The sequence below is a fragment of the Lacerta agilis genome, chromosome 8, assembly GCF_009819535.1.
Source record: "Lacerta agilis isolate rLacAgi1 chromosome 8, rLacAgi1.pri, whole genome shotgun sequence".
Taxonomy (NCBI): domain Eukaryota; kingdom Metazoa; phylum Chordata; class Lepidosauria; order Squamata; family Lacertidae; genus Lacerta; species Lacerta agilis.
The window spans coordinates 78,243,060-78,269,922 of NC_046319.1; the positions used below are offsets into that span (position 1 = coordinate 78,243,060).

Below are 26,863 nucleotides of genomic sequence, written 5' to 3' on the forward strand. Positions count from 1 at the left end.
TCACAGAAGGAGGCGGTCTACAGCAGAAATCCTGTTTGCCAGGATATCTGTTAATGGTCACTGATTGCTTTACCTGGGCAGCCTGGCTATTCTTCTGTGATGGCAAATACTTTAATTCCTGAATCCAGATCACAGGCTCACCCTATTCATACACAAATACGCCCTTAAGACAGGTAAGCAAAAGACAATGGAGAGGCTTTTCCCATTTCCTTCCTCCTTGCAGAGAAATATTTGAAGTCAATTTGGAAGAGTCAAAATGGCTTTAGGATTGTACTATTTCAGGCACGTGGTTTATATACTTACGTATGTGTTTGCCTTGCACATTTATGAACATTTATTTTATATTTGGGACCTTAGAATTCTTATAACAAAAGTTAAAAACATTGCTACTAGCAATATATTACAGAGGCGCTGTGGTCTAAACCACTGAATCACTTGGGCTTGCCAATCAGAAGGTTGGTGGTTCGAATCCCCGCGACGGAGTGAGCTCCCGTTGCTCCGTCCCAGCTCCTGCCAACCTAGCAGTTCAAAAGCATGTCAGTGCAAGTAGTGTGGCGCTCATCTCGCTTTCAGGAAACCAAAGCACACGGAAACGCCGTTTACCTTCCCGCCGCAGTGGTACCTATTTATATACTTGCACTTTGACGTGCTTTCGAACTGCTAGGTTGGCAGGAGCTGGGACAGAGCAACGGGAGCTCACCCCGTTGCGGGGATTCAAACTGCCGACCTTCTGATTGGCAAGCCCAAGAGGCTCACCCCCCATTTAACTCCCGGCTGCATTTCCTTCCCCATTTTTGCAGAGCTGCACTTAATTCTGGGGGCTGAAGAAGGGATATTTGCCTTGAACCGGAGCGAGGCAGAGCCCACCCTCGAACTGGTAAGACAGAGGAGGTGCTGTGGGGGGTGGGGTCTGAAGGACAGGAAGTTTGTTTGTGTGGAGGGATGCAAAATGAAAGGGGGGGGGAGGACCACTGAGCTTTGATAGCATGGAAGCCAAATTCTGAGCCAATATCCCTTAGCATGGATCAGTTATCCCCCAGTTGTTGTTGTTGTTGTTGTTGTTGTTGTTGTTGTTGTTGTTGTTGTTGTTGTTGTTGTTATACCGCCCTATATCCGGGGTCTCAGGGCAGTTCACAGAATATAAGCAAGATACAAAACCACAAAATACATAATAAAAAAAAACAACAACAACCCAATAGCACCCCACCCCACCCCCCAAAACCTACATTTTAAAAGGGCATAGGATGTAAATCAGATCAACCAAAGGCCTGGTTAAAAAGGAACATTTTTGCCTGGTGCCTAAAGGTGTATAATGAAGGCGCCAGGCGAACTTCCCTGGGGAGAGCATTCCACAGATGGGGAGCCACTGCAGAGAAGGCCTCGTTCTCATGTTGCCACCCTCTGGACCTCTCGAGGAGCAGGCACACGATGAAGATGCTTTTGTTCCGACAGAGTCTTCCAGCTGGATAAATGGGTCTTTACCATGAGCTGTCATTTCATAGAATTCTGGAATTGGAAGGGACCCCAAGGGCCATCTAGTCTAACCCGCTACAATGCAAGAATTTTGCCCACAGCCATCCTTGGGTTGGTTCGAACCACCAACCTTCTGGTTAACAGCCAGATGCACTGAGTTATTCCTAGGGCTTTTAGATTTTTTTTAAAAAATGTATCTGTTGTTTTTCTGTTTTTAACTTTTTAAAACTATTTCATGTGTAAATCACCTTGAAGTGGTGGTTTAGAAGGCAATTAATAGATCAGTAATAAAAAATAACAATTAAAAATTATAATAATACAGGTATTAAAAATTGTGGATTCGCATATCTCAGTTGAGGCAAGCATAGACCTGCTCTGTCGGCCTTCAGAAGCAGTGATTGGCCTCAGTTTGCTCCATCTGTAAAATGGACACAATAGGAAGTCAGTTGTCATGAGGTTGGTTGAATGGATCAAGTGAAAGCCTTGGAATTTAAGAATAAGTGTGGGTTGAGGCACACTCACAGAATAACAAAACAGTGAGAACTCGGAGAATCTTCCTGCCAGCTTCACTCTCAGCACTTAGATGGGGCTTTCTGACCGTTTGAAGTGCTGGATGCGCATTTCATTAAAACGGCCTTGTACTTTTATCTCCATAAAACCATAGAAATGCATTCGGAATAAATTATAATACAACTATAACCTCTTTAAGACGATCGCTGAAACAGACACTAAGAATAAACTACACTTAAAAATCAGCCATGCAGTTATTGACTTGGCAGTGTGGGATAAAAATTGCACAGCTGCCCAAACCCACCCAAGGGCACTCTGCAGTCTTGAAAATGCCTGAACCAGAGATCTAAAAACCACCAGCAAATGAGCCTGGAAAACTTCCCTTGGGAGAGGGAACCAGCTGGGAGGAGCCACCACCGAAAAGGTCCCGCTAAATAGTTTTCATGTTCCATTTCCCATATCCTGACTCCTGTTTCTTCTCTCCCTCTCCCATCCCTGCCACAGCTCTATCACAGCCGCACAACTTGGGTTTACTGCATTGGGAACGTTCTCATGTCGCTTTCAGGTGAGTTGAAAGAAGGCTTTGCAGGGCAGCGGACTGGATGGGCATGACTAGTTTGGATGCCTGCAAGTGTGGCTAGGATAAAACTGAGGTGGGGCTAGGGAACAGTGTGGCCCATGCCTGGCTGAATTCTGGTGAAACATCCTCAGCACCATCAATAACTGAAGAACTTTGCTGGGTCAGACCAAAAGAGACCTTTCTATTTTTCTCATAGTGGCTACCCAGATGCCCCGATAGGAAGCCCCGCCATCAAGGCATGGGAGGAGCAAATAACCATTTGTCATTTATTTGCTTATTTTGCAAATGCAAAAACTGCATTACAACCCAAGTCGCCACCAACGCAGTGCGCACAGCATAAAAATTAAGCACCCACAAAATAAGAATTCAAAGGACAACAAAGTCAACCTTGCAGATGCACAGTTAAACATTTCATTCACAAATGGCTAACTGATGCCTCTGTGGATGCAGTCTTAAAATAATAAAATTAAATAAATCACCAGTCGGTTGCAGGGCACCTACCTGATTTCCAATGCTTTCCTGCTCAGATACACTGCCTCTGAGCTTGGAGGCTCTGTTGGGCCACCTTGACTGAAAGCTGCAGACGGGCCACCCCTAGTTAGTTTGCTCTTGGGAATACCATCTGTGGGGCCTGAATGGAGTAACTATCCACACCCTTGGCGGATTATTCCCGCTTGAAGCAGCAGCGACACTGATTCTTTTTTCTTTCCTTGCCCTCCTCCTCCCCCCTCTAACCAGGCAAGGCCCCCCAACTCTTCTCCCACAACTTGCCGGGCCTGTATGAGCAGAGCCGCCGAGACCAGCGCCCCGGGATCTACATTTCCCCCCACCGGCTACTCCCCAGGTAACCCATGCCAAGAACTGTGGGACAAGGGCAAGTAGGAGTGCGAGTGCATGTGAGAACGGTTCTCCTTTTGCTCCGGCTCCTTCAGCGCAGTAGGGGGGTGCCAAGTTCTTTTTCTGGCAGTGTTCCTCTTCATCTCAACAGAGTCCCAGCAGGTTAAAAAATAATAATTAATTTGGGTATATATAATAGAGTTAAAGAGGCATGTGGGTTAAACCACTGAGCATAGCTGTCAACTTTCCCCTTTTTAAAAACGAAATACCTGCAGCTATGCCACTGAGCCTCTTGGGCTTGCTGATCAGAAGGTCGGCGGTTCAAATCCCCATGACGGGGTGAGCTCCCGTTGCTCGGTCCCAGCTCCTGCCCACCTAGCAGTTCGAAAGCACGAAGTGCAAGTAGATAAATAGGTACCGTTCCGGCGGGAGGGTAAACGGCATTTCCGTGTGCTGCTCTGGTTCGCCAGAAGCTGCTTAGTCATGCTGGCCACATGACCTGGAAGCTGTACAGCGGCTCCCTCGGGCAGTAAAGTGAAATGAGTGCCGCAACCCCAGAGTCGTCCGCGACTGGACCTAATGGTCAGGGGTCCCTTTACCCCTTTAATAGAGTTAAAAGCTGGATTGGTTCCACCACCCCACCCCACCCGTTTTCTCCCATCACGAGCATTGCTTAAAATAGTAAAATGAAACACACCGATGTTCCATTGGTAAAGGGGGTGGGGAGGTCTTTATTTACGGTTTCTTCATATTTACATATTTACAAGGACCATGTGCACAGCCTGGGAGTCATTTTGGACTCACAGCTGTTCATGGAGGCGCAGGTCAATTCTGTGTCCAGGGCGGCTGTCTACCAACTCCATCTGGTACGCAGGCTGAGATCCTACCTGCCTGCAGGTTGTCTCACCAGAATGGTGCATGCTCTGGTTATCTCCCGTATGGACTACTGCAACGTGCTCTACGTGGGACTACCTTTGAAGGTGACTTGGAAACTATGACTAATCCAGAATGTGGCAGCTAGACTAGTAACTGGGAGCAGCCGCCGAGACCATATAACATTGGAACCTGCATTGGCTCCTAGTACGTTTCTGAGCACAATTCAAAGTGTTGGTGCTGACCTTGAAAGCCCTAAACGGCCTCAGTCCAGTATACCTGAAGGAGCACTGCATCTCCACCCCCATCGTTCTGCCCGGACACTGAGATCCAGCTCCGAGGGCCTTCTGGCGGTTCCCTCATTGCGAGAAGTGAGGTTACAGGGAACCAGGCAGAGAGGGCCTTCTCGGTGGTGGTGCCCACCCTGTGGAACGCTCTCCCATCAGATGTCAAGAAAATAAACAACTATCTGACTTTTAGAAGACATTTGAAGGCAGCCCTGTTTAGGGAAGTTTTTAATGTGTGATGCTGTATTGTGTTTTTAATATTCGATTGGGAGCTGCTCAGAGTGGCTGGGGAAACCCAGCCAGATGGGCGGGGTATACATTAATAATAATAATAATAATAATAATAATAATAATAATAATAATAATAATAAATTACATGGATTGTAAACCTACATGGTGGGTGCATGGTTGTGCCATGCAGGAGAGAAAGAGAGAATGAGAGAGAGGGGAATGGGCAGAGCTTGGAGGGGTTTAGTGAGAAACCACAAAGTGCTTTCCCCCTATCTGTTCATCTCAACGCTGCCCTCTGCTGGCTGGAGGCTTACAAGGTTGCTTATGCTCAACAGAGAATTCAGGTGTATTCTGCAGCATGTTCTCCATGCATTAATTTGCGCATTAGCAGTGGATTCCCCCACACTTTCTGTGTAGTGTGAGCTCTCAGGCGGTGGTTGCCAGATTTTCGGCCAGCCCCTGCAACTGTGTCTTTAACGGTGGCTTGGTAATACCAATTGCATGGCAATTGTAATGTGGCAGTGTTAGAGAAGGTCATAAGCAGCATAGATGGTTGCTTGCCCTTGTGAAGCTTATGGTCTAACACTGGCTGCGCTACAGGCACTTTCCACATCTGCCGATCATGGACAGCCGATCATCAATCCTTCTTTCCTCCCTCCTCAGGAAAAACATCGTCACCACCAAGATCCCGGATACAAAGGGTTGCCAAAAATGTTGCACAGGTGAGTGCCATTCCAGCCCTGACCTGCAGGGGGAAGCAGCACTCCCATTCTCACATCCCAACCCTTCATGGTTAGGTTCATTGCCTGTGCTCACAAAATCACACATATGGGAATTTCGACCGAATTCTGAATAAGCGTGGAGGTAGGGCTGCCATTTTCAGAGCGTGAAAAAATCAAGACACAAAAGTTACTGAGAGCTGTTTTTTTGGGGGGGTGTGTGTGTCCAAGTTGTTGAGTATGCTGATCAGTAATCACAGAGTTCAAAGTTGGAGCTAACTCTTTATTAGCAAAAACATGATCTCCACAGAATTGTTTGAGTGTCAGGCCTAATGAGCAGAGCAGCTCACTGCCGATGGTCTTACTCCATGGAAATCAGTTGCCGAAACTGAAAGTCCCTGCCTCTCCACAGCTGTCTAGGTCCCCTCCTCTCCAGGGCTTTCCCCAAGCAATTGGAGACAGTGCCTCTCCTGGTTCTGGGAGACAGGCAGGGAGGGGAGCTTGTCATAGCAGGACAGGGAGAGACACCCGTGACTCTTCACCAGCCTGACTCATCTCTGCTTCTCGGCCTCCCTCCTCCCCGCTTCCTCTTCTGCGTCTGATTCTGGACTTCTCTCTGCCACAGACTCTCCCTGCCCACTAAGCCCTTCTTCAGCTTCCAACGCTTCCACCTCCCAGTCTTCTCCCTCCAACCACTCCTTGTCACCCCCTGGCTCCGAGCCTTCTTCCCTTGGGGGTTCCCCAGCTGGTTCCTCCCACTGTTGCTCTGCATCCCACCAATCCCAGACAGCCTGTTCCTCTTTTCTTGCAGCCAGGAACGCACAGACTGGCTGCTACTACCTCTGTGGGGCACTGGAGGCAGGTGTGGTGCTGTTGCAATGGTATGAGCCCATGCAGAAGTTCATGCTGGTCAAGGTAAGGGCCTTTGCCTCTACGAGAGGGAAGAGAAGGCACAGCGAATGCTTTATGGCACCGGCAGAAGCCATGCCAGCTTCTGACTGGATCCCGGAATGTCCTGTTTTTTTGGTCTTGAGCTCTCATGCAAATCAGCTGCCTCTTACGAGAGCTTGGGACCAAAAACCAAGCATCCTGATTATGATCAGCAGAATGTTGGAGGGCATGTTATGGTGGCTTCTACGATGGCAGCCACTCTTTGTGCAGGGCTACTGTTATAGGAATTTTAAGGTCTCAGATATATAGTAAATGTTCATAAGTGTACCAAGCAAACACGTACATTGTTACCTCGGGTTACGTACCTGATCTGTTCCGGGGTGTCGTTCGCACCCTGAAAAGTCTGTAACCCAAGCGGCGATATTGCGCTTCTGCACATGCGTGACCTTAGACCGTGTCTGCGCATGCACACGCAGTGAAACCCGGAAGTAAACACGCCGTTTGCAACCTGCAACACGAGGTACGACTGTACATGAATGTACAGGCCACATGTCTGAGAGGGCAGTCCTGAAACCATTTTGACTCCTAAAACTGACCAAATGTTTCTCTGCAAGGAGGGAGGGAGGGGGTGAGGGAACCTTCCCATTGTCTCAGGAATTAAGTAATTACCACCTCAAAGGAATTGCCAGACTACCAGGAAAGGCAATCAGATAAGGCATTATCATGTAACCTGGCAGGCAGGAGATAAACAATGCACTCAGATTTCTGCTGTAGACCATCTCTTCTGTGATGTATGTATGGTGTATGGAGGGGTGGTCTTGAGCTCCAGGGCAGGGAATTTCAAAATGTCTATATAAGGGCAGGCACACACCTTTGTTCTGGGTCCTTCCCAGCTCTCCTGTGTGAGAGGGGAGCACCCTGTTGCAACAGCTTTGCCTCTCAATATTCTCTGGTTGGCCTCTGTTATTCTCTCCTACCGATGGAGAACCTGCAAAGGGCAGATTTTGTTTATAACAGCTACTTCTGCAGGCTTGTCCAAGTACCCTTCCTTTCCTTTGCCAGTATTTCGACTTCCCGCTGCCCTCGCCGCTTCCGGTCTTTGAGATGCTGACGTCCCCCAATGAGGAGTACCCAGTGGTCTGTATCGGAGTGACCAAGGGCCCCCCAGGACAGGCAGTCCAGTTCCAGATCATCAACCTTAATTCCCTCACTTCCTGGTTCATCGATGACGCCAGCGGTAAGAGCACTTGGAAGTGTGTGTGTGTGTGTGTGTTTGCAAAAGCACCAGGCTGTGGGGAGATCCAGAGCAGAGCTGGAGGGGCTGTATTCTAATCCAGCATGGGTGTAGCCAGGGTTTTTATTGGGGGGGGCAGCCAAAGTTGTGGAGCTTTCCTTGGGGAAAAATACCCCGTAAGTAGGATATTGCAGGAGGCAGGCTTTTGCTGGGCGGAGTGGCAGAACCCCAGATAATTGAGTATTTTTGATGCTTTTCAATAATATTTGTGGATCTGCCCCCCTCTGGCTATGCCCATGCCCAGAGAACGAGAACTGGGAGCTGGGTGTGTGCTTTGCTGACCAAGCAAGAGCAGGTCTGGCTGCCTTGAAACGGGGAAATCTTAGCACCTGACGATTTAGAGGAGGTTAGAAATGAGCACCAAACTCAAAACGCCCTATATATTTTTTGTTATGAACACGTTTTTTCAACAGAGCCTTTGTGTACTGGCCCGGTCCAGGTGACGCAGCTGGACAGCAAGACGGTGATGGTTCTGATGGACAGTAAGTACAGAGAGAGGAGGCAGTTGGTGGGTCGGCAGAGCGTCCCCTTTGTGCTTTCTTGCAGGCACCAAAATGATCTGCTTTGTTTCCCCAGGGAGCGTCCGGTTTGTCAGCCTCGGAGGCGCGCTGCTTCCGTGCCCCCCAGAACTCTCCTTTGATGTGGCAGTGGAGTCAGTCGGTGGGTCCCTTCCGCCTGCCCTCTCCAGCCCCCCAGCCCCCGCTTGTTCCGCTACACCTGGAGCCTGTGCTCTCCTCTCCTTCTCTTCCAAGTTGTTTCTGAGTGGGTCCCAGAGAAAGTTGCGTTTCAGGGTCCTGATACCAACAGCTTTGGTTCCCCAGAGCGTTTTGGTGGCAGCTGTTAACTGGAGGGCTGAACGATTTATTTCCTCCCAAACTGCTGCCCCTTCGTTCCCGCTCTCCGTTTGGGGTGGTGTGTGCTCTGGGCTTGATCGCTGGCGCATGGCATTGCGCCAGGTTAAGGTTTGGGGGCCCCTTTTAGCTTGAGGGTGTTAGTGCCGCTTTGCCAGGATTTCCTCCCAACCCCAGAGAAAGCTGCATCTCCAAGCCCAGTGCGAGGCAATTGGGCAGGCGACTGCGGCAGACTCTGAATTCCCTTTTGCGTCTTTCTCTTCACAGCGGTGGTGCGGAACTGTGTGCACGCCTTTTGGTGCCATGGCGTGCAGACGTGGCCTCTTGGATCAGGACAGGTACAGAGGGAGCCATCCTTCCAGCATTGTGTCAGAGCTGGGCTTCTTGGGAGACCGTGCCAAAGACCATAGAGGGAGGGGAATTTCTCACTTCTCAGTCTCAAAACACCTTCTTCCCCTGTTTTCTTGTGGACGTTCTGTCAGGCCAGGGTGCTAAGTGGGTTCTTATTTCCTCTTTCTGGAATCCTCCATCTTCCGCCCTCCCCTTTTGTCCCTCCCTCTACATTTTTTTTTTTTTTTTGCAGAAATGAGAGTAAATCAAGCAACCGCCAACCTTGCAGGGTGTGCTTGCAGAACAGTTTCCAGCTCAGTAGCCGCTCTTCCTCTTTCTCCCAGCACCTTTACCCTGCTTGTTGCAGCAGAATAGTCCTCCTATCTGCATCCAGGGTCTACCCCAGTTTCCCTACACTTGATCCCAGAGGTATAAGTTCAGGGGTAGGCAACCTAAGGCCTGTGGGCTGGATGCGGCCCAATCGCCTTCTAAATCCGGCCCGGGAATCAGCGTGTTTTTACATGAGAAGGTGCCCTTTTATTTAAAATGCATCTCTGGCTTATTTGTGGGGCCTACCTGGTGTTTTTACATGAGTAGAATGTGTGCTTTTATTTAAAATGCATCTCTGGGTTATTTGTGGGGCATAGGAATCCGTTCATTATTATTTTTTTCAAAATATAGTCCGGCCCTCCACAAGGTCTGACGGACAGTGGACCGGCACCCTGCTGTAAAAGTTTGCTGACCCCTGTATAAGATGCTTGGCACGAGGCTAAAGGGGTTGGGGGCTGGTTATCCTTCTGCTGGCAGGCTGAGACCTTTCTGCTCAGACAGGCCTTTGGAAAACAAAAGGAGCAGATAGTGCCAATCACTTGGCTGCCATCAGTGCACACTAGATTTTAATTGCTGGTTCTAAATGGGTTCTGATGAATTTTAATTATTTTTATACTGTTTTTTTTCTTTTGTTACATTTTAAATTTTGCAATGATGTTTTTGAATGGTACAAGTCGCCTTGAATCCCAGCTTGGGAGAAAGGTGGGAAACAAATACATCAAATAATAATAATAATAATAATAATAATAACCACCCCACTACTTCTCAGTTACAACAGGAAGTGCAGGATCAGCGGTGGACTTTCCGTTCAATAGGAACCTCCAGGTAGGTTTCAGAAGGATCCAATTTTATCTGTATACAGCAGAGATGCAATGACAACAACCACCTCGGTTTGGGGCCCCAATGTGCCTTTGGGCATCTTGGCACTTTTTGATACCCTGCTTGGCACCCATCAAAGCTCCTTCCAGTTCTATTTAATTTTTTATTGAAAAAAATATGGCTGGTTTTGTGGTTGGGAGTATTGCCCCTCCTTGTTGGGACTGCCACATTTTTTCATCCGTGCTTTATTTGTGTTGCGGGGTGGGGTAGGGAGTCCATTGGATCTGAGCATCACCAGTTTTTATTCTGTGCCATAGGTATTCTGGACTCTTTATCCAGGTCTGCCCCGATTCAGAAAACCTTCAGGGCTGTTTCAAGACTTACTGGGCTCCCTGAGCAGCTGCGCCAGCCCACCTGGGAGGGTGTACCCTACGATCTTGGGCAGGTTCACACTAGGAGTCTCAGTCTGCAGCCCCGTGTGACGGCAGAAGCCTCCTGCCCCCTCAAAAAGACCACCACCCCAAGCAGCCGCTCACCTGTGCCCTGCTAATGATTTCTTTTTCCATCCTCTGCCAGCACCGTCGTGTTAGAGACGCGGCCTGTGGACGATCCGAACTCTGCCAGCAACCTCTACGTGCCAGAATGACACTCGCCCCCCCTCCTGCCTACAAGTGGAGCATGTGTGCCAAAACGCCCCCTGCCACCCTCTCCCTGTCTCCGACCCTCACAAGCATGGAGAGCCTTAAAGGAGGAGATGGGGGGTGAGTGGGTGAGAGGAGCCTGCCTGCCTCAGCACTGGTCCTCAAGGGCCACTTAGCATTGTGTCATTCAGGGCCACTGGGCCTGCCTTGTGGCCCCCTTCCCAACAGGCACAGAGCAACACACCAGCCTCCTTCCTGGTTTCATGGGTCTTCCTTTTACGTATCACGCCACGCCATTAAAAAAGTAAAATTTTTAAAAAGCGTTTGTTTTTTGCTTTCTTCGGGTGTGGGCGCAGTGCAAGGAAAACAACTGGGAAGCAGCTGAGTATCATGAAATATGAGCCAACCATGTTGGGAGGCCCTTTGTTTGAGGGTGGGCGAGGGGACTGGGAGGGAGTGGGCTGTGATTCGGGCTGATCGGTGAAGGGCCAGCTCCTGATTCAGGCTGCACCTCTGAAACAAATCAGGAACGGGGAATGCCAACTGGGAAGTGAGAAGCAGGAACTGACATCAGCCTTGTGCAGATAGTAAAGACAGGGAGAGGTTACATGTGTTTGTGGCTGTCTGTCCTGGGGTTGCCAGACCTCCAGGTCTGACCTAAAGTCTCCAGGTTTGCCTAACCCTCTCCAGGCAGAGGACTTGACTCTCTAGGTTGGTGAGAGTGCCAATAACAACAATGTAATAATAATAATAATTGAGGGATGCGGGTGGTGCTGTGGTCTAAACCACTGAGCCTAGGGCTTGCCGATCAGAAGGTCGGTGGTTCGAATCCCGGCTACGGGGTGAGCTCCTGTTGTTTGGTCCCAGCTCCTGCCCACCTAGCAATTTGAAAGCATGTCAAAGTGCAAGTAGATAACTAGGTACCCCTCCAGCGGGAAGGTAAACGTGCGCTGCTCTGGTTCACCAGAAGCGGCTTAGTCATGACCCAGAAGCTGTCTGCGGACAAACGCTGGCTCCCTCGGCCTATAGAGCGAGGTGAGCGCGCAACCCCAGAGTCATCTGTGACTGGACCTAACGGTCAGGGGTACCTTTACCTTTTTTTATAACAATAATAATAAAGAAGAATGTGCATGCAGCTTGCCAGAGTCGGACCGGCAGGAGCTGGCTGCAAATTATAGCACTCGGGGTGGGGGTGGGGGGTCTTTCCTCCTCCGCTTCCCTCTCCGAATTCACCTCTATCTCCAGGGCCTCCCCACTCCATGGCATCATCAGGGGCTACTCCCCAGATCTCGGGGTCTGGGATGCTCCTGACCTGGAAAACCTTGTGTGTATATGGGTGTTGTTAGAAAGGCATTTCGTTGGCTGCACGCAAGGAAGACACACTCTCATCGGCCAGTTGCAGCAATCTATGGTTTTATTGGCAGGGAACCAAGCTGGCCTGGTGAGGGGTGGGGGAGGGGACAGAGTGGCCTGTACTCCTAGGCCCCCCCGCCCCGCCCCCGAAACAGGCCTGGCTTGTTTTGGCACTGGCAGTAGACATGGAGGGTAACAGGATGGATCCAGGCAGGAGGGGAAAGGGGCCACTGCTTCCAGGAGAGCAGTGTGATGTACAATCAAACACTGGTGCCCCTCCCGGCTCCCCCTCCCATGCCCACTCACACACAACACACACACACCGACCGGGGTAGAGTTTCTATGGGTGCCTCCCCCAGCTCCATTGGCACAGAGGAGCCCCACTGCCCCACACAAACCATAAATAGCACGAGCCCCACAAATGAGACACAGATTTAAGGGGAGGGCAACACAGCAAGGGGCACTGAAGCAGGAGGGGGCTGCGTTGCTGGCAACCCCAGCCACCCCCACCCCCCATGTTGGGGAACCTGGACCAGGGTGCCGACACCTCCCTCCCTTCCTCCTGCACTCGCAAGCTTGCAGCTCCCCTGCCTGATTGCTAGACAACTGACGGACAGCAGCAAAACAACTCTCCTCCTCCTCCTCCTTGTGAATCTAAAATAGCATTTGGCTCTCCACACCCCCCTCCCCGCCAAAAGGCCCTCCCCTCTTGCTTGGGGAAAGAGTCCATAAAAGGCACTTGAAAGTGGAGGAGCCCTTTGACCCTAGAAGGGAAGTATTGCATGGACACCCCCACGGGACGGGAAATGGGTGGGAAGAGTTACTGGCCAGGTGCGAAACTCTTTGCAGCCCCGGGTGCAAGCCGGCACATCGCGCAGCCCTGAGCCAGCAGATCGCTTTCTTTCTCCAAAGGCCAGGAATACTCGGCCCGGGTCTTGAGAGAGCCAGGCCTGGCTGCGGAAGGTGGGGGTTGGTGGGAGGGGGATATAAAGGCGGTGGCAGGGCGGGCAAGGCAGCCCCCACACCACCCTTGCTTTTGCACAATACTTTTGGGAAAGGAAAAAGGTCAGATCAGGTGTGCCACTGCCCCCCCCCCACTCTGCGGCACCATCGCTGCTGCCTCCCTCCCCCTCGTCGCAGGCAAGGGGGAAGAGGGCGAGGGAAGGCGGGTGGGCACAGAGCGGGTGCCTCCTCCGGGGCATGGAAGGGGGCCTTTAGCCAAGCTGGTCTTCATACTGCTTGCGGAAACAGTCGCCAGCCGGGAAGAAGTCCCAGCTTCGCTCCTGGTACATCTTCCAGACGTAGGACTCCTGTGGGAGGAGAGGAAGAGGCTGCTGAGATGGACTAAGAGAAAGGGCAGCATCCCTGCTGGGGAAATGGACAAAAACCAACGAGGAGGAAGGGCTCTTGCCCGCCTCCCGCTCCTGTTTTGAAAGACGTCTTCAGATGCATGTGGCCTGCAGCGGTAGGGCGGTTTAGGGTGTGATGAAACTTCATTTTTTTGCAAATTTATTCAGGTCTTAAAAATATGTTTCTGGGTGTGAGGAATTCAAACCTGCTGTTATTTTTGCGACTGGACCATTTTTGGCTTGGAAAGTCTATGTTTGAAAAGCAGCACATAAACTGGTTTCGGAAAAACCAAAGAATTTAAATTTTACCTTCAGGTAATGCTGAATAATAATAATAATAATAATAATAATAATAATAATAATAATAATAATAATAATAAGAAGAAGAATACAAATACAGTGGTACCTCAGGTTAAGAACTTAATTCGTTCTGGAGGTCCGTTCTTAACCTGAAGCACCACTTTAGCTAATGGGACCTCCCACTGCCGCCGCCAGAGCACAATTTCTGTTCTTATCCTGAAGCAAAGTTTCCTAACCTGAAGCGCTATTTCTGGGTTAGCGGAGTATGTAACCTGAAGCATATGTAACCTGAGGTACCACTGTAATAATAATATGCAAGTACTTGGCAATCATTTTAGTGATTTCTGTGCAATTTCGCACACATTTAAGCTACCATGCAAAAGGAAATTATATTAATTTAACCAAACTTATCTTTTGAATTTCCAAGCCACGTCACAGCTTTTTAGCAGCCCTCGTTTTTGGAATGTGAAAAGCTAAAAAATTCAACACGCCCGACTGCAGCTGCCATTACATTTCCCTGGTGCCGCCCCTGACCTGTGCCTAGGCTGGGCCCTCTTCCCCATCTTGCCTCCAATGACCAGCTCTCCATCCCAAACCTTTTGCCTCTGCAACAGGCAACTGAGCTGCCTTAAGGAATGAATCAGGAGGTGTTTGGGTGTAGCACACACTGGCCCAGGACTGCAGAGAGGGCCGCATTCCCTTCTGGGCAACTTTCTAAAGGCCACATGCCAACCGTGGATGGGGTCAGGGGCAAACATGGGCAGAGGGACGAATGTAAAACTTTGCCTCTCATACACCTGGCACTTCTCCTCTACCTCCACTTCTTGTAAGATCAGGGCAATCTCCTCACCTGGCCAGTGTGCTCCGTTTCATCCTTGTTGATGAGATACATGAGGAAGAACCTGTAGAGGGAAGAGAGGCAGAAAGCAATGAGGTCAGAGGCTGAGCTACAGAGGTCTTCATTCAGCCTTTATCAACCTTGGGTCCCCAGATGTAGTTGGACTACAAATCCCCCCATCCCTAGCTGCCAGGACCAGTGGCCAGGGATGGTGGGAGTTGTAGTACAACAGTAGTTGAGGATCAAGTTTGGAGAAAGGCTGTCTCTCTGTCCTTCCGTGCCAGGAATGCAGGTTGAGGAAATCTTGGCTCCCAGCTAAGAGATCGGCAGCCCCTTCACCACACTTACAGCTGCAGCGCCTGGGGAATGGGAAGCGTTTTCAGAGAGGCTCCTTTATGGCTGATAAGAGTTGCTGTCTACATGCAAAACTTTTCTTGACCAGCACAGAGAAGGGGATGTTGGGGGGGGGGGAGATATAATTTGTCGGTATGCTTCCTGTGCTCCCAGTTGCAGCTTCCCTCACCCCTTGCATGGGAAGCTCCTGGGTGGCGTGACACCCATCCCCATTCTGCTTGCCAAACAGACGGTCCTGGTTCTTCCCATGCACTTTGTGCAAGTTCACGCAGGCGTAGCCATCACTTGATGGCTGCAACGTCAAGGGATGTCTTGCACATACGAAATGCCTGTGGCAGGTGGCTTCTGTATCATCTCAAACACAACTCTTCTCTCTCTCTCTCTCTCTCTCTCTCTCTCTCTCTCTGTGTGTGTGTGTGTGTGTGTGTGTGTGTGTGGTCGGGGCATTCCATGAGACAGAGCTGCATGTGTGAATTCGCCCTTTAAAACAGCCCCCAGCCCCCCATGCTTATCACATTATGCCTGTCAAGGAGAACCAGAACTGCAGCTGCTGAGCTTGGAGGGGCCTCTGTCTCTGACTAGGGAGGCAAGAAGCCTTCATTCTCCATTGCACCCTGTGCTTGTCAGCTGTAGCAAAACATCCACCGCAGTTTATCTTCTGCCAAAAATTATGTTATTTATCTTTTGGTCCGCTGTGGCGAAATCAGGTAACTTGTGTAAAGGAAATAATAAATTGTGTTGTAATTGTGGAAGATAACTTTGCATCACTGCTAGTTTGTGCATAAAGGGGTAAAGGACCATAGAACTGTATCGCTAGATAGAATCAACTAGGTCATGCCCCTTCACTTCCAGAGAGGGAAAGAGTGAAGCCTTTCTACTTCCTTTCTCTCTCTCTCTCTGCATTATGTAACCCACTGAAAAGGATGTATGTGAGCATGCTACACAAGAATATTCTGCCTGTGTTTCTCCTTGCAGCTGCATGGAACAATGCATGTATCAGACCTATGAATCTGTAAGTAAAGCATTTAAAACTTACTTAGCAGTATGTGGTCTGTTCCATGTGAAAGGGATAGAAAGAGGGGAGTGTTGCAAACGGGATAAGAAAGGTCTAACAACTTATATTCCTACCACTTCTCTGTACTGCTTATATTTGTGAGTTTTATACTCTGCTCCTGGGGCTCCCTGCATTTTGAATCCAGGCCCCCAGCTATTTCTTTTAGCTGTTCACACACACTTGGGTCCACAGGGATTTATATTATCTCCACAGTTTTTCCACCCCATTAATTACAATGCGTAGGATACTCAACGCAAAGACGGCATGGGAAATGCAAGCGATTCTACAATGTTTGTGGATCGAAGGCAACAACAACTAGCTCGATGTCTGTTCTGGACGTGGGATGAATCAGTGAACATTGAAGAGAATTTCCCCTCCTGCTTCCAGTTTGGTTGGAATCCCCTGAACATCCCCGCTTCCCCAGCCAGCTGCTCACATGTAATTTGCCAAGTTGTGCTCCTCCAGCGTGTGGGTCTCAAAGCCGTGCGGCGTCGTGTCAAAATAGTCACTGCCGATTCCACAGATGAAACATTTGGTCTGCCAGGATGGAAGCAACAGTGTGAGAAGACAGGGAAGGCGAAGAGGGAGCTCAGGTCCTGTCTCTCCACAATGGGTCAACCCAACCCCAACCCCAACTGCAGCCATAGAATCACAGAATCCTAGAGTTGGAAGGGATCTTATGGATCATCTTTCTAGCCCAACACCCTGCAATCCAGGAAATGTGCAACTGTCTCTTACAGGGATCAAACCTGTGACCTTGGTGCTATCAGCACCATGCTCTAACCAGCTGAGCTGTCCTTCTGTGCAGGGCCGTCTTTAACCGGGGGTGCAAGGGGTGCGGGGCACCCAGGCGCTGAATTATGGGGGGGCGCCAGGTGCCCACTGCTGAAGCCACCTAAGCTCTTAACTATTCGTGCGCCTGAGATGGCGGTGCAGGGAAGTGTGCACAGGTGCCGTGGGGTTGCTGCCGCCGCCACCAGCCGCCACCCTGCTCCCCGCCAAGCAGCCATCGCTGGGCGCATCACATGGCGCCCACTTGGTGCCAGAATGGTGGTCATAGCCATAGCAACAACTCGACATGGCTGCGGAGAGAGTGCTAGGCCCGGCTGCCTGTGCGCGTGGGAGATGGTGGCCGGCGGGAAAGAGGGGGAAGCAGCAGCGGCTTCGGGTTTCTCATGACATCCTCCTCTTAGCGGCCGCCACAGAGCACGTTGTATACTGAAGTATAAGTGTATTGTAAATAAATTGTAAATAAATGAGCAAATTAAAATGTGTGTTTCTTTTCGCTCCCTTCTTTCATAAACAAGAGATATGGCGTAAGCGTGGTGTCTGATGTAAGCATAATAAAAGTTAATTTGGGGGCTAAACTAAATTTGGGGGCGCTGGGTGGATTGTTGCACCACCAGCGGCGCATATGCTAAAGATGGCCCTGCTTCTATGTTTCCATGCATCAAATCCCTCCCTCCTGCAGTGTGGAGATTATCAGGAGTCCCCACAGTTGACTATGTCTGTGTTCCCTCCCAGGGATGCCTTGCCTCATGCTCCTCCTTTTCACCTTTTGCTAACAAGAAAAAGCATTTTACTTTTGGAGATATACACAGTTTATATGCTTATATAAAGTATATTTATGTAATGGCTGTTTTGCGTGGATTCCCCAGTCCCACCCCACAAAATACCTGGTAATGGGCCAGGGAGCCTCCCCGATAGACAACCTAATCTGTGATAACTTTCTGATTGAAGCCGCTGGCTCCCCCCCCCCCCCCATGGCTGGGAATGGAGGAGAGGAAGAAGGAGGCCTGAGCCAGCTTACCTCCATGTCCTCTTTCACCTGCTCCTGCTGGTCTCTCAGCTCCCCAAAGGCATCAATGATTAAACCTGGTGGACAGGAGGTCAGAAAGGTAGGAAGACAGAGTTAAGGAGCCCTGGCGCAGACTCCACCCCATGGGACAGAATAACCAGCACAGGACCTACCTTGGATGATGGCCAGCAGGATGACAATGACAAAGAAGAAGAAGGTGATGTCGAAGATGACGCGGTAAAGCTCATACTCGTCACCTGCCGGGTCCTCGATCTCGTCACCGATGCCCCCTCCAGCACGCACCCCGACGTACATGTGAAACAGGTAACACTGTGCAGGAGAGGAGGAAAGAGGGAGGGAGAGGCTATGGGGGTGTTGCACACACAAGGCTTCTTCGGTATCATTTCTTTCACATATAATATTTTACAGTGGTTCCTCGGGTTACATACGCTTCAGGTTACATACTCCGCTAACCCAGAAATAACGCTTCAGGTTAAGAACTTTGCTTCAGAATAAGAACAGAAATGTGCTCTGGTGGCGCAGCGGCAGCGGGAGGCTCCATTAGCTAAAGTGGTGCCTCAGATTAAGAACAGTTTCAGGTTAAGAACGGACCTCCGGAATGAATTAAGTACGTAACCAGAGGTACCACTGTATTAAATTTTCTGTTTTACAATTTAAAGTACTCATTTAAACATCCTTAAAATACCCTTCTTCTCTTTCCATGGTTCATTTTACATATCATAAATCCCTGCATATTTTACAGAAACTGTACCATTCAGCACTCCATTATTACATCCATCATAACTTACTCACACTGTTAAATTTATCTCAATGCTGCCAGCGTTTTCAGTCGTACACTGTTATTTCCCATATATTTCATAAACGTTTTCCAATCTTCTCTAAACCTATGTTCTTCTTGTCATATTCTGTCAACTTAAGTTGCCACACTTCTTTGGTTGGGACCTCGCTCGTTTTCCATTCTGGGGCTAACAGAAAATGGGCCGCAGTAGTGGCATACATAAATAACCTTTTTTTGACACCTGGGGATTTCAGTCTGAATTATCCCCAACAGAAAGGACTGGGTTGGTTTTTTTTTTTTTTTTTTGAGAAAGTACTTTTAAACACCCCCCCAAATTCATTATGGATCATTTCCCAATATTCTTTTACCCTTTTACAAGTCCACCACATATGAAAGAACATTCCCTAAGAGACTTCATTTCTGACCGTGTCATCTTGGCAAGGTGGAAGCTGGGCAGACCACTCTGGCAACTTGGAAAACTATCTTACATTTTCCTCTCTGCTGAGTACTAATGGAGGAGTCGTCTCATATGAATCTCCCCCCCCCCTCCCGATCCGTGCATGGCATTTCCAGAAAGACTGGAACCCCCAGGATCTGTTTCTTAAGCATTAAGAACTGGCCCCTCCCCACTTGGGCACAGTGGCAGTCTGACGTTCACCCCGCTCTTGGAACAAGAGATGCGTGGACACCAAGACATTCTTTGCACCCTCCGCTTGAGCTTCCCTGCACATTCCTGCCCTCCCAAATTTCGCCGGCTTTAGGGAAAAGTCAGCGGCGTCTGTTGGGAGCTGTAGTCCAAAATGGTTCTCCTGTTGTATCAGCAGCCTGCTGCATCTTCTTGACCAGAAGTGATGGCAGAGCCTAGGGAACGTGGGCGGTCGCCGTAGGAAGCAAAGCCGCTTTCAAACAGATTTAAGCCCGGGGGGGGGGGGGAACTAAGCCAAAAAAGCACGGGGAGCCTCTGTCCTTGTCTTACCGTCATCATGTCGTCACATTTCATGTCAGGCTCATCTTCATCCTCGCTCTTGTTGTAGAACTTGCGGAAAAAGTTGAAGGCGACCACGGTGTAGAGGTAGACGACGACCGCCAGGAGCCCCACCGTCATTAGCAGCTGGGGGAGAAAGAGGTCACACGTGCAAGAGGAGGTCCATTATCATACTGCTTGGACACAGAGGAGTGGTGGGAGGAACCAGCTGGGGAACCCCCAAGGGAAGAAGCCCAGAGCCCGGGGAGTGGTGGTGGGGCAAGGATGAGTGGTCAGAGGGAGAAGAGGGAGCAGGCTGGGAGGATGAGGTGTCGGAAGCAGAAGAGGTAACAGGGCTTAGTGAGCAGGGAGAGGTGGTGGCAGAGAGCAGTCCAGAATTAGAGGCAGAAGAGGAGGCTGGAGAGGAGGGAGGGGCAAGATGCAGAGGTGAGTCAGGCTGGTGAAGAAGCCAGGGAGTCTCCCCCTCCTGCTGTGATCAGCTCTCCCCGCCCCCTAGTCTCCCAGAAAACAGGAGAGGCATGAAGTGCGAGGAGCAAAGGCAGGCACACAGGCACAGTCTCAGATTGCTTGGGAAGGACTCAGGTGAGGAGAAAACTTAGGCAGCTGTGGGGAGGGTGGGGACTTTCAGTCTTAATGGTTGTGTAATTGGCTTTTCCAGATGTGAAACCCTAATTTTGGCATTATGCAGTATATAAATAAGTAACAGTGAGGAAGGTGAAGGTGTGGGAGGGGTGCATACCATGAGCCCAGGTGCCCCCCATTTGATCAGAGCGCCCCACAGCCCCGCTACCTGTTTGCCATTGTGGGTGACGGATGAGAGGATGGTCCTTAGGGTCTTGACGCCCATGGCGATGTCCAGGAGGTGGGAGGCGAAGAAGAAGTTGTTGTAGTGGCCGAGAACGGACATCACCATGTACCAGAAGAGGTACAGGAAGGACTGCAGGGGGGAGAGACACGGATGGGTTGTGACAGAGGCAGGATGGAGAGGGCACAGCAGGACGCCCTCGTTGGGGGAAAGGGATGGAAGGTTTTGATGCCATCCTCTCAGCTTAGCAGATGCAGGGCTGCAGCATCAGATGCCTCCTAGCCCATGGGCCACCCCACTGGCTGCTCCTATTCTACTGCCAGTTCACAAGGCAAAAGAGGAGCACAGGTGAGTACAATCCACTAAGCATAGGGCTTGGAAGGATGCCCCACTGAGGGTGGGGTGGGATTTGGCCTGTGTTCTCCCCACTTGCTAATCTCCTACCTGAAAACCTACCGTTGACCAGGACTTTATTTGGTGGGGTGGGGGGTATTGTTTTTGTTCATTACAATGGTATGCATTTTTGTGTTTTTATATTGTAAACTGCGCTGTGATCTTCGGATGAAGGGTCATAAACAAACAAACAAACAGTCGATCCTGCCCACCAAATACACATGCAGAACTCTACAGCATCAGTATCTGAGTCAACTAGATAATTCATTAGCTTTGCACAGTTTATTCTGATTCAGTTATTCTGGTTTTCAAGCAATTTAGACATCCGGGCACTTTTCGTTTCTGCAGAAAGAAATGGGCAGTAGATGCAGGGGCAGAGGAAGGGGGGATGCATTGGGGGAGATGCGTTGGGGGCGAGTCGCCCCGGGTGTCACCACTGAGGGGAGTGAAAAAATGGCAGGCAGCACACATCTCGGGGCCTGCAGTGCGCCCGAGCCACGCATCTCTCCTGGGTGTGATACAGTGGCTTGGGCACCATCAGGCTCCGCGCTACCCCAAATGGTCTGCCCGCCTCCTCCCCCTCAGCTGTAGGTCGGCCGAGTGGGAAGAGGCAGCCAAACTCCTCGGAGGCCCTGCGGGGCACCCTGCCCCAGCTCGCCCCGCCCCTGCAGGTGGCTGGCCACGCCCACCACCCCAGGCACCCAATCAGCTTGCTCCACTGCTGAGGAGATGAGTGCAGGATAGAGAGGCGTATGCAGCCTTTTCATTGCAAGTATGAGGTTTAGAATCTCTGCTTCTGTCTTTTTAGGGGATAACTAGGATTCTCTGGGCACTGAATTATGTTGAACTTTTCTTAGAAAACATGTAGAGATAGGGAATTCCCCTAGCAGACGAAGCCCTCCCATCTCCCCCAGCTTACAGTGGTCTAAATGGCCTCCCCCCGCTTTAGCGAGTGTTTGCCAGGCTGTGGCACCAATTGGCATAAATATGGGTTGGTTCAGTGGTTGAACCTCCTGCCCCCAGCCCTCTAACTGCATCTTCTCACTCACGTTATCAGTGAAGATCACTCCGAATTTCCAGACCTTGTACTTGATGTCAATAGAGGTAACCCTAACAGTAGAGAAAGGGAGGAGGAGGATAAGGAGGAAGCTCTGTGCAAATGCGCATGTAAATTCATACGTTCTCTTTTGTTCTGTGCACCCCAAAGGGCCCGTCCACACTTCCCCTTGTCCCATGCTTAGGAAGCATAGGCCCAAGCGGTTTCGCCTTTGCCCCAATCCCCACTCCCCCCTCTCACTGCCAGCTCTGCCCATCCTCCTCACCATGTTATGAAAGACGTGTCTGGCTCAGATCTTTTCTCGTTCTGCGCTGTGATTTCCAGACTGGCCAGATCTATTCCCAGCAGTTCTGCAATTCTCTCCCGCCCGTAGATGTCCCCGTATTTGTTTAGCACCTGGAGGAGGGGGGTGGGAGGGAATGTGGTTAAGAAAAGACGGCTCTCCATCTTGCTAACCACCCCAGCCTTAGATCAGGAGAGTCCCAGGCCTTTGTTTCCCTAGCCTAGACAAAGGTGGAAGATCTCACCTTTCTCTTGATGAATTTGTCCCAGTAGTTGCTTGGGAATGACCTGGCAAGGGGAGAGAAGAGGGGGACAAAACCCATTAAGAATGCCATTTGTTCCTCCTGGTCCGATGAAGGCTCCCCGGCCTGCCAGGGCTGTTTCTCTCCCTCCATCCCTCTGCAAAACCCACTTCTCCCCAAAAGCCCTTCCACCTGATCCTCTTCACTCAGCCAATCTTCTCCCCCTCCCCACTGTTTAACTGGCAACCCTTCCTCACTCATCAGCATCACGTCTGTTTGGTATAGACTCTCAGCCTTCCAACCTGCTGGATCCGGTCAAAGGCCCACTCAGCCCAGCCTTCTGTTTCTGTGAGTGGCCAGCTTATGTAGGAAGCTCTCAAGCATGGGTGCAAGGGCTGGCCTTCCCCTGCACTTATCCACAGAGCCCTGGGCATGGCCTCTCCAAACACGGAGGCTTCCTTTTAGCTATAATGGCATAAGAGCCAACAACAGGCAATATCCCTCCATGAGTTTGCCTGGCCCCTTCTCTCCTCTGCAAACTTGTTTGGCCACCGTTGCATCTTGTGATGGCAAACTAACTAACTAACTAACTAACTAACTAACTAACTAACAAAATAATTTATTATTTATACCCCGCCCATCTGGCTGGGTTTCCTCAGCCACTCTGGGCGTCTCCCAACAGAATATTAAAAGCACAATAAAACATCAAACATTAAAAACTTCCCTAAACAGGGCTGCCTTCAGATGTCTTCTAAAAGCCAGATAGGTGTTTATTTCCTTGACGTCTGACGGGAGGGCGTTCCACAGGGCGGGCACCACCACCGAGAAGGCCCTCTGCCTGGTTCCCTATCACCTCACTTCTTGCAGGGAGGGAACTGCCAGAAGGCCCTCAGACCTCTGTGTCCAGGCTGAATGACAGCAGCACCGTGCCAAGGGGTGCTGGCCTGTCCTGAACCTCCTTGCCAGTTGGTTTTGCCATACTGCCCCGAGGAGGGTTTAGCCCAGCTGCACTCTGGGAAGCCCTCTCCCCTCTTTCTGAACCTTTAGGAGGTGGGGCTGTTGCCCAGAGGGGGAGGAGCCACCACTTAGCTCCTCCCCTCCCCACAGATGGACTCACGGAGCATTGAGCACCAGGCGGTCCCACTGTCCCTTGATGTCGTCGTCCTCCGGCTGCTCCGTGATGTAGAGACCGTCAAACTCCAGCTTACGCGCCAGCTCCTTCTCACGCTTGAAGATGACCAGCGGCACCTTCAGACAGTTGTAGCCGATGATGCAGAGGAAGGCCACCAGCGTGTGGAAGATGGCCAGGAACTGCAAGGCTGGCTGCATGTAGCCCGTGCTCTCCTCCAGGAAGAAGTAGACCACGCTGTCTTCGTCGTCCTCATCACCATTTCCGTTCCCGTTGCCATCCCCGCCGTCATCGTCCCCACCACCAAAGCCAGAGCCGCCTCCAGAGCCAGCCTCCAGCTCCCCTTCGAATCCGGAGCCCTCAAACTCCTCCTCGCCGGGAGGGGTGTCGGACACCTGGGAATGGCAAGAGAGGAGGAGGAGGAGGAGGTTGGGATGGAAAGCTGCAACCCTTGAGCCGGGAAGATCTGCGTCTCGGTCTTACGACTGAGCCACCCGGTCAGGGCTGGGAAACCTTTCTTCAGCCTGAGGGTCACGTTCCCTTCTGGGTCCACCTTCCAGTGGCGGGGGGGGGGGGGAGTCAGAGGCAAAAGTGGGTGGAGCAAGGGATGCGAGCTTTGCCTTCATGCAACAGGCTAGTTTCTGCGCACATTGTCAAATGCCCCTCTCTGGCACCCAGGCAAGCAAGAGGCATGAGCTGAGTCCAAGGACATGTTCCAGGCAGGGGTGTGTGTGCAAAGCAGGACCAGAGAGGGGTGTGGGAATGGGGAATGTGCCGACTTACAGTGGAAACAAATATGTCATTGCGCACAACCTGCTTTCTCCCATTTGTGCACACCCCAAACTACAGCATGGATCTCATCTTCTGGCCTGCATTAACTTGTCAGACTTTGTTCCTTGATTCTCTTCTTGAATCTTTCCTCCCCCCCCCATCCCTACTCCAGGGTGCCCCATCTCTCCCTCGGCAGATCTCCAGACCTACTTACCTTATAGAAGAGCAAAATGAAGTTGATAGCAAAGGCCAAGAAGAGGGCGAGGAAGCGGAGATTGTAGAAATTCCTGGACAGGTAATTCTGCAAAGAGGGTGGATAAGAGGAGGAGAACAATGTGGGGGTGCATGTCCTCAGGAACATCGGGAAAGCCCTGCAGGACCAGGCCAAAGGGCTGCAAAGACCCTTCCCCCAGCAGCTGGTATTCAAAGGCAGACTGCCTCTGACTGCGGATGCAGAAGGAAGTTGCTGTGCCTAGCACCCATGGGCAGTCTCCATTAATTGGTCCAACCCCCCTTTAGAGACATTCAAGTTGATGGCCATTGCCATATGGTTGTGGGAGGAGATTCCATAGCTCAACTCTGCGGAGGGTGAAAAAGTGCCTCCTTTTGTCTGTCTCCCATAGTTCAGCTCCAATGGATGGTCCCACCGGGTTCTAGCATTATAACACAGGGAGAAAAATGCTTCCCCCTCCCCGCTTTCTCTCCACGATGCATAATTCGAAAATGTGAAGCCCAAAATGTCTCCGATCATCTGCCTTACCAAGAACTTTATCCTCTGGATCTCCAGCTCGTTCCAAAACTCCGAGCATCCTTCCTCCGCCTGCTTCTTCTCCCTCTGGGCCACCTTCTTCTTCTGCTTGGCTGGCGGCTCTTTCTCCTCCTTGGGCTTCTCCTCCTCCTCTTCCTTCTCCTCCTCCTTCTTCTCTTCTTCCTCCTCCTTTGCTGCCTTCTCCCCATTTTCAGCACTGGGAGGGACAAGGGGGGAGGTGGAGAGAAAACTTGAAGGACACACCACCCTTGCCACCCTGGGATAATCGGCAGAGAACATTTCTCTCTTCCCTCCTGAGAGCAGGGTGGGGCAGGGTCCCCAGGCACCTCGTTTCCATTAGGGTCCAGGTGAAAACTTTTCTTATTCTCCCGGGGTTCTTCATTTTTTGAAAAACAGTTTAAGCAAGGGGGGTGGAGAACTCCACAGGCTGTTGGACTACAACTCCCATCAGCCCCAACCATCGGTCATGCTCTCTGGGGCTGATGGGTGATGGGTGTTTGTCAGTCAATCAGGGTATTAAATCTAAAGCAAAGCTGATTGGTAGAGAAGGCAGCCATAGTTTGGGGGCTGATGAAGGATGGAGTCCAACAGCCTTTGAAGGGCCACAAGTTTCCCACCCCCGTTTTGGGCATTCTGTTCTATTCTGCACGACTTAAAAAAAAATTGTGGTTTTATTGCTTTGGTATTTTAATACCACCCAGTCCTGTATTCTGCCAGAACAAAGGTGGCAACCCTACTTAAGGTGAAGGGAGGAGCCAACTCTGTGAATTCCACCCACTAAGAAAGAAGCTAAAATTGCAGAACCCCCTTTTATTTTGCATACTGCATCTTGTTTAGGAAAGTTTTTAATGGCTGATTTTTCAATGTATTTTTAATCTTTTGTCCGCCCAGAGTGGCTGGGGAAACCCAGCCAGATGGGCGGGGTATAAATAATCTATTATTATTATTAATTATCATCATCATCATCATCTAGATTTTGCTAGCCATGGGAGCACAAGGATACTGAAGCTTTGCCCCACCCAGGCAACCAAACACTGTATTCGACCCCCTGTCCAGCTGAAATGGCCCACACACCATGGGAAGCCAATGTGTGTCCCCCCCCCCAATTGTTGTTGGACTTCAGCTCCCATCAGCCCCACCCACATGGCCAGCAGCAAAGAATGATGGGAGCTGGAATCCAGCAACATCTGGAGTGCACCGTGCTGGTTCCTGTATTTTTGAGACCTTGAGGGATAGCAACTGGCTGCTTTTAAAAGTAAACATAAAAGGCTAAGGCTCTCAGGAGCATCCTGCCCCCAGTACCACCCCTCTGGTTCCCCCCCTGCAAGTCCCAGCTTAATCCTGAGTGTGCAGTCCACTTCCACCAAGCACGGCACTCACTCTGCTTTCTCTGGTTCCACGGGAGGCTCCTCGATCTTCTCCGACTCTGTCTCCCCTTCCTCTCCTTCCACCTGGAAAGCCACAAGAAGATGGGTTGATGAGCGAGTTGGTGTCACAAGATGGCTGGGAGCAAAACGAGTTTGTGGGCATCATGGCTGCTACCGGGGGGGGGGGGTGTTATTGCATACCAGTGAGCAGCAGGGACCAAGGGCTCTTTCCAACTAAGTCTTACTTGGAGAAAACCCATTGAAAGTAATGGACCTAAGTTAAGGTAAAGGCAAAGGTACCCCTGACAGTTAGGTCCAGTCGCAGACGACTCTGGGGTTGTGGCGCTCATCTTGCACTACTGGCCGAGGAAGCCGGCGTACAGCTTCCGGGTCATGTGGCCAGCATGACTAAGCCGCTTCTGGTGAACCAGAGCAGTGCACGGAAACGCCGTTTACCTTCCCACTGGAGCGGTACCTATTTATCTACTTGCACTTTGAGGTGCTTTCGAACTGCTAGATTGGCAGGAGCAGGGACCGAGCAACAGGAGCTCA

At 50.6% G+C, this 26,863-nt stretch overlaps 2 protein-coding genes across 8 annotated transcripts in view; one reads left to right on the forward strand and one right to left on the reverse strand.

Moving 5' to 3' along the window:
* The window catches only part of MAP4K1 (mitogen-activated protein kinase kinase kinase kinase 1), a 60,054-nt gene extending 49,101 nt beyond the window's left edge, over positions 1-10,953 (forward strand). Inside the window, 11 exon segments of the mRNA XM_033158471.1 lie at positions 801-877; positions 2,488-2,548; positions 3,302-3,407; positions 5,455-5,513; positions 6,322-6,425; positions 7,464-7,638; positions 8,109-8,177; positions 8,272-8,355; positions 8,814-8,884; positions 9,976-10,031; positions 10,602-10,953. Of these exon segments, the coding sequence (XP_033014362.1) occupies positions 801-877; positions 2,488-2,548; positions 3,302-3,407; positions 5,455-5,513; positions 6,322-6,425; positions 7,464-7,638; positions 8,109-8,177; positions 8,272-8,355; positions 8,814-8,884; positions 9,976-10,031; positions 10,602-10,671 (932 nt within the window). The 3' untranslated portion in view covers positions 10,672-10,953.
* Positions 10,954-12,058: 1,105 nt separating this feature from the next.
* The window catches only part of RYR1 (ryanodine receptor 1), a 158,827-nt gene continuing 144,022 nt past the window's right edge, over positions 12,059-26,863 (reverse strand). For all 7 annotated transcript variants that reach the window (XM_033158477.1, XM_033158479.1, XM_033158476.1 and 4 more), the window contains 14 exons: positions 26,325-26,395; positions 24,936-25,140; positions 24,390-24,476; positions 23,393-23,799; positions 22,279-22,321; positions 22,017-22,147; positions 21,744-21,804; positions 20,287-20,433; positions 19,488-19,622; positions 17,886-18,042; positions 17,725-17,789; positions 16,351-16,451; positions 14,519-14,570; positions 12,059-13,329 (listed from right to left, as the gene is read on the reverse strand). In XM_033158477.1, the coding sequence (XP_033014368.1) occupies positions 13,234-13,329; positions 14,519-14,570; positions 16,351-16,451; positions 17,725-17,789; positions 17,886-18,042; positions 19,488-19,622; positions 20,287-20,433; positions 21,744-21,804; positions 22,017-22,147; positions 22,279-22,321; positions 23,393-23,799; positions 24,390-24,476; positions 24,936-25,140; positions 26,325-26,395 (1,758 nt within the window). In that variant the 3' untranslated portion in view covers positions 12,059-13,233. The remainder of the gene's footprint in view (positions 13,330-14,518; positions 14,571-16,350; positions 16,452-17,724; positions 17,790-17,885; positions 18,043-19,487; positions 19,623-20,286; positions 20,434-21,743; positions 21,805-22,016; positions 22,148-22,278; positions 22,322-23,392; positions 23,800-24,389; positions 24,477-24,935; positions 25,141-26,324; positions 26,396-26,863) is intronic.